The following is a 7,500-nucleotide window of genomic DNA, read 5'->3' as shown; positions in this document are numbered from 1 at the left end:
CAAATATAATATAACGTTGCCTTCGCTACATTCAAGACTTATGAATTTAATATGATTAGTTAAATTCCACCAATAGACGAATGAATGCTGTCGAGATAACTTACATATTACGAAAACTTTCCTTCTCAATCCAAGAGATAATAATATTTTATGACATTGACCAAGTTCGAATTGTAATCTTACGATTCCTAATATGGAGTTCTCCGGCTTTTACTTAAGTCAATCCCATTTCAATTTTTCGGCCATTGAACTTCAGGTTTCATTCTGCCTGTCTCCGTTGCCATCTGAATCTTTGAGAAAGGAGATGCATTATAAAAAGAAAAAAAAAAGATTAAGGAAGAGGATAGCCTTGGTTGAACCAGAATTGGACAATTTAGATAATTTCTTACCGGTACATTTCACTAAGGTAATACTCAATTTAAATAGTTTCTTACTGGTACGTTTCAGAAAGGTGATACTCAGTTTAAATAATTTCTTGCCATTACGTTTCACAAAGGTTACTCAATTTGAATAATTTCTTACTGGTACGTTTCACAAAGGTAATACTCAATTTAAGTACTCTTGACGGTGCGTTTCACAAAGATCATACTCAATTTAAATAATTTCTTGCCGGTACGTTTCACAAAGGTAATACTTAATTTAAATGATTTCTTGCCGGTGAGTTTCATAAAGGTAATACTCAATTTAATAATTTCTTGCCGGTACGTTTCACAAAGATGATACTCAATTTAAATTATTTTTTGCCGGTACGTTTCACAAAGGTAATACTCAATTTAAATAATTTAAATAACTTCTTGCCATTACGTTTCACAAAGGTTACTCAATTTAACTAATTTCTTACCGGTACGTTTAACAAAGGTAATACTCAATTTAAATATCTTCTTACCAACACATATCACAAAGATTTAATCATCTATTCGAATCTCAGTTCTCTTGCTCAGGTATATATTTTTTTAATGAATATCGTAATGAAATTATTTTCTCATTAGCATTAATATAAACAGGGGAAATGTCACAATATCATTATATCATCGTCATATATTTTGCTGTCTTGATATTATGGTATTAAAGTTCGTTAGTGTGGCTTCTCATGTGTAGGTATCAGTGTAATGATGCAATTTAAACTTTTTCATTGTAGGGAATATTCTATTACGTTTCTTGAAATGAATTATAGACGTTTGTGATAGAGTTTTAGCTTCTGAAGGAGCATATATATATATATATATATATATTTGTCTGAAGGCTTTAAGCTCATTACATCTAGTTTCAGTCGGACTAATCATAATAAAAGAAATTTCCAGATGCAAAAGGAATTCGAACCGTATGTAATAAAGAACTAATTGCTAATTGTGTACACACACACACACAAACACCCACACACACACACACCCACACACACACACATATATATATATATAAATATATATATATATATATATAATATATGTGTGTGTGTGTGTGTGTGTGTGGGTTTATGTATGTATGTATGTTTGTAAGTGTTCGTTTGCTTAACTAATACATTTAACAATGTTTTTTATTTTATCCCCCGTAATTGGGGTAAGGCTGAGGGTTGAGCTGTCTAATTTCTCTTCGAATCTCTAGGGATATGGTTGTTAATCCCGTACCTTACATCAGACGCTGGTTTCCATTTTCAACGGATTCAGAAACTATGGTCCTGGGGCAAACATGAGCTTAGAGCTCTGCTACTACATCAGCTGTGGTCCATACGAGATATATATATATATATATATATATATATATATATATATATATATAGGCCTATATATTATATATATATATAGGCCTATATATTATATATATACATATATTATTATATATATATGAATAAATATATTTTTATATATATGTATCTATCTATCTATCTATATATATATATATATATATATATATATATATATATATATATATATTTATATATATATATAGGCCTATATATTATATATATACATATATATATTATATATATATGAATAAATATATTTTTATATATATGTATCTATCTATCTATCTATATATATAAATATATATATACTTATATATATATATATATATATATATATATATATATATACTTATATATATATATATATATATATATATATATATATATATATATATATATATATATATATATACACGTAGGCAGATAAGTAAATGTTTTTTTTTTCATCTGGATTAAGAAGGGCACATTCATAATAACATGTTTATAATATGAAAATAATTTATTGCCTTATTGATTATACTGCAGACATGATTATTGGTTATTCATAAGTTAACGGCCATATTGACTGCCACTGTTGCCACCGTATCCGGATCCGGATCCACCTTGTCCAAAGCCACTGCTTCCGTGTCCGGATCCACCTTGTCCGAATCCACTGCCACTGTTGCCACCGTATCCAGATCCGGATCCACTTTGTCCAAATCCACCGCTTCCGTGTCCAGATCCACCTTGTCCGAATCCACTGCCACTGTTGCCACCGTATCCGGATCCGGATCTGGATCCACTTTGTCCAAATCCGCCACTTCCGTGTCCAGATCCACCTTGTCCGAATCCACTGCCACTGTTGCCACCGTATCCGGATCCGGATCCAGATCCACCTTGTCCAAATCCGCCACTTCCGTGTCCAGATCCACCTTGTCCGAATCCGCTGCCACTGTTGCCACCGTATCCGGATCCGGATCCAGATCCACCTTGTCCGAATCCAGATCCGCCTTGTCCAAATCCGCTGCCACCTTGTCCGAAGCTACCGCTGCCATATCCGGATCCACCTTGTCCGAATCCAGATCCACCTTGTCCGAATCCGCTGCCACCTTGTCCGAAACCACCGTTTCCATATCCGGATCCGCCTTGTCCGAATCCAGATCCACCTTGTCCGAATCCACTGCCTCCCTGTCCTCCATTACCGAAAGATGGTCTAAATGTAATGGCCGGTCCATAGTTCTTTGGGTGTTGGGCTTGACCTTCGTAGTTGACCTTGGCTACGTAGCCTGTTTGATGATCGGCTCTATAGTCAACCTGTAGAAGTATTGTCATGAATTTCAATATCCGTATGTTTTATTTTTCCTGGTTTACTTTCCTCACTGGGCTCTTTTCCCTGTTGGAACCCTTGGGCTTATTGCATCCGGCTTTGCCAACTAGGGTTGTAGCTTTGCAAGTAATAATAATGATAATAATAATAATAATAATAATAATAATAATAATAATAATAATTTATGTATAAATTTATATAGATATATTGAATTAAGATGTATGGTATAATCTCATGTAGATTAGCTCGACATTTATAATTGATTAGAACTTTAAATTACTATCTCACATACTATCTTAATGTTGTTACTGTTCTTAAAATGATTTTATTGCAATTGTTCATTATTCTTGTAGTTTATTTATTTTCCTTTTTCCTTGACGCACTGGGCTATTTTTCCCGTTGGAGCTCTTGGGCATTTACCATCCTGCTATTCCAACTAGGGTTGTAGCTTAGATGATGATGATAATAATAATAATAATGATGATGATGATGATAATGATAGTAATAATAACAATACCAATAACAGTAACCATAACAATAACTTGAACAAGAGACGCACTAGGTTATTTTTACTGTTGAAGCTCTTGGGCATTTACTATCCTGCTTTTCCAACTAGGGTTATAGCTTAGCTGATAATAACAACAACAACAAAAACAACAACAACAACTCACGTTCTGTCTCCTGCCATCGGGAAGTTGTACAGTGTAGGATCCGTAGACGGCGTTGCCGTCAGAATTTTCCCTTTGGCCGAAATCCAGTCCCTTATAGGCGTCGTTGACGTTGTACGCAAATTGGTAGGGCATAAGGGCCTGAAAAGGAAATAATATCATAATTCCCTGTTTAGAGATGTTTAAATGCTTTTCCCAGCATTGTATTCAGCTGTTAGAGCGTATTCTAGAAGTCTGTGATTCTAGATACTAAAAAGATTTCAGTGTACATTTAGTATATTTGTTGATCTTGAATATCCTCTATGTAGGAGTGTTTAAATGTTTTTCCAACGTTATATTCAGCTGTTAAAGCGTATTCTAAAAGTCTGTGATATTAGGTACTAAAAACATCTCAAGTGTACACTTAGTAATGTAAATATATTAATCTTGAATATCCTTTATATAGGAGTGTTTAAATGTTTTCCCAGCACTGTATTCAGCTGTTAGGGCGTTTTCTAAAAGTCTGTGATTTTGGTACTAAAAAGATTTCAGTGTACACTTAGTAATGAATATTTGTTGATCTTGAATATCCTTTATGTAGGAGTGTTTAAAGGTTTTTCCAACGTTATATTCAGTTGTTAAGGCGTATTCTAAAAGTCCGTACCATTAGATACTAAACGATCTTTAATGTATACTTGGTAATGAATATTTCTTGATAATAAATATTCACATGTCTTGAGCATTATATCACTTACTAAACCCGAAATGCTCACTAAACATGAATTAGAAAATCTAAAGAAAATTAGTATTTTAATTGAAAATATAAAAGATGTATATTTTTTAATGCTTTGTTTAAATTAACTAAATATCATAAACTAAACACTCACTGAATTTTGTCCATTTCCATATCCAGTTGGTGTAGCCAAGGCAGATGCGATGACTGTTAATAAAACAGTTGCAGCAATCTGTTATGAAAGAAATGAAAAATTAATTAAAATACCATAGTCAATTCTTTTTAATCAGGCAGATTTGCACCGACTCGCAGGGGTGCCCTTTTAGCTCGGAAAGGTTTCCTGTTCGCTGATTGGTTGGACAAGATAATTCTAACCAGTCTAATAGCAGTAAACTTTCTGGGCTAAAAGGGCACCGCTGCGAGTGAGTGCAAATGCGCCTCATTGAAAAAAATTGAGTATAGGTAAGGTGCCATTAAATAGCTGTGGGGACAATATCATTAAAATGCTTTCAAGCTGATAGGCGAGTTTTATTCAATTTTTCCTTATGTAATGTGTATTATTTGAAGTCCATTCGAATTGTAGTTTAACCCAAACTGTGGTTTAATGTCTTCACGTAGCTTCATCTCAGGGGTGAGAAACAAATAGAGCAAAGTCAAAGACATAGAGGTTTAGTGTAGACTCTAGACGCTTCATTGGGTACTTATAAGTAGCGGGAACAGAAATGTATGTACAGTATGTATCATATTTTAAGTGGTTTTTGGTGCTATGGAGTATTTTAATAGGTGAATGGAAGTGTATTGAAGTAACCTTCCGGAGTAAATTTTATTGTAATAGAAAATTTGCATTTTTGTACATATTTATTCGCATTACCTTTAGGGGGTTTGTAGTATATTCTTATTTGTTCTAACTGTGAATAGAAGTGTATAGATATAATCATTCATAGTGATTTTGATGTAATAAAATTTTGGATTTTTGTACATATGCAGTTGCATTACCTTAAGTGGGTTTGTAGCATATTCTTCATTTTCAGAAAGTTGTTTTTGTTCTAACTGTGAATAGAAGTGTTTAGATATAACCATTCATAGTGACTTTGATGTAACAAAAGTTTGCGTATTTTGTACGTACGCATTTGCATTACCTCAAGCGAGTTAATAGCATATTCTTTCATTTTCAGAAAGAAGGGTATGTTTTTGTTCCAACTATATATATATATATATATATATATGTAAATATCACCCACGAAATCACGTGTGCTTGTGATATATGTTCATATATATATATATATATATATGTATATATATATTATATATATGTATATATATATATATATATGTGTGTGTGTGTGTGTGTATGGTGTGTGTGTATATATATATATATATATATATAGATTAGATAGATGGATAGATATATAGATAGATATAACGATTCATAGTGATTTTGATGTAACAAAAATTTACATGTTTGTATATATGCATTTGCATCACCTTAAGAGGGTTAATAGCATATTCGTCATTTAAAAAATAAAATATGGTTTTTCATTCCAACTTACCTTAGTGGCCATGTCTGCTCGTATGATATGTTTCGTTGTGTCGTCGTGAATCGCCGAAGATTAACTGATGGTGTTTCCAGAAACACGGTCTCTTTTATACCAAAAAGCATGTGTACAGGAGACGCTAGAATGAGGTTGAACAATTTTTTTTTTTTTTTTTTTTTTTTTTTTTTTTTTTTTTTTTTTTTAAGGTCTGGATGACTCTGCTCTTGAATCATTCGGGCATTCACAATGTCGGTCTGAATTAGATTATAGCCATTTAGAAGATGATGGCGTGACTCTTTAATTATTTTCTTCATTGTGTCAGTGACTTCGATGTCATCTTGCTGCGTTGGAAGTTTCTTGGTTTTCTGTTTTACCTTTTTTTAGCGCATAAGTACAGTAGATATAAATACGTATGTATGCATACAATACATATACAATGTGCCTATATATATATGTGTGTGTGTATATATGTATATATATATATATATATATATATCAACCACAATAGCATTTTATACTGAATTTTACTTTGGGAACACATATCCCACTGGAATTAATTTATGGTAATAGGCTTCTGGCTGGGCAGAGATTCGAACTCGTGCCACTCAGCCGAAACCATGCTTGCAAAGACTCTACCAACTGAACTATCAATATATCAATATTATATATATACATATATATATATATATATATACATATGTATATGTGTATATATATGTATGTATATATATCTATATATATATATAATATATATATATATATTATATATATATATCATCTTTATTCATACGCGTGAATAAATGGTATAAATAATGTATATCTACTGTATGCTTAAATTTTGTATTGTTCTTTTTAATTTAGGTGATTGAATTCAGTACTTCATTAACAGAGGAATTTACATAGAGGCAGTTTTCTTTTTTTTATTTTACAACCAGTAAATGTATTTTTTTTTTCTCTTTTCATTTCAAAACTTGTAAATGTTTTTTCAACGTAGGTTTCCTATCTATTAACATCCTTCGCAATGTAGGACTATTTTCTCAAAATATTTGAAGTATATTAATTACAATTTTTTTTTAGTTTTTTTTTCGTAAATTAAGCTGTTAAAAGTCTAGGACAATAAATTGCAGGGCTCGATATTAACATCGTAAAAGAAACAATATTGAGGTATTGATTCTAGCATCTGCTCTTCATTTGAATGTTTTCCTTGCATAAAAAAAAATATTGCATTCATGCATACCTATGGAAGGTAAGAGACATGAAAAACAATAATTAAGTTCCGAAGCTTCTTTTTTATAATTTTTAATGTTATTTTTATTGTTAGAATTATGAAAATTATTAATATTCGAATTATTTTTATTATTAATATTCGAATTATTTTTATTATTAATATTGGAATTATTTTTATTATTAATATTGGAATTATTTTTATTATCATCATCATCATATCATCATCATCATCATCATCATCATCATCATCAAAAGGATTGAAATTATTATTATTATCAAAGTTATTATTTTTTTTTATTAAAATTTAT

At 31.3% G+C, this 7,500-nt stretch overlaps 1 protein-coding gene across 1 annotated transcript in view; it reads right to left on the bottom strand.

Moving 5' to 3' along the window:
* LOC137652997 (loricrin-like) overlaps positions 1–5,992 on the bottom strand; it is a 13,374-nt gene extending 7,382 nt beyond the window's left edge. The window contains exons 1-5 of the mRNA XM_068386389.1: positions 5,981–5,992; positions 5,427–5,480; positions 4,585–4,662; positions 3,722–3,859; positions 2,299–3,037 (exon numbers count right to left, since the gene is read on the bottom strand). Coding sequence (XP_068242490.1) covers positions 2,299–3,037; positions 3,722–3,859; positions 4,585–4,662; positions 5,427–5,480; positions 5,981–5,992 — 1,021 coding nt within the window. The remainder of the gene's footprint in view (positions 1–2,298; positions 3,038–3,721; positions 3,860–4,584; positions 4,663–5,426; positions 5,481–5,980) is intronic.
* Positions 5,993–7,500: the final 1,508 nt, after the last annotated feature.

The sequence above is a fragment of the Palaemon carinicauda genome, chromosome 14 (genome assembly GCF_036898095.1).
Source record: "Palaemon carinicauda isolate YSFRI2023 chromosome 14, ASM3689809v2, whole genome shotgun sequence".
Classification (NCBI taxonomy): domain Eukaryota; kingdom Metazoa; phylum Arthropoda; class Malacostraca; order Decapoda; family Palaemonidae; genus Palaemon; species Palaemon carinicauda.
Note: the sequence above shows the minus strand (reverse complement) of the source record. Positions and strands in the feature narration are given on the sequence as shown.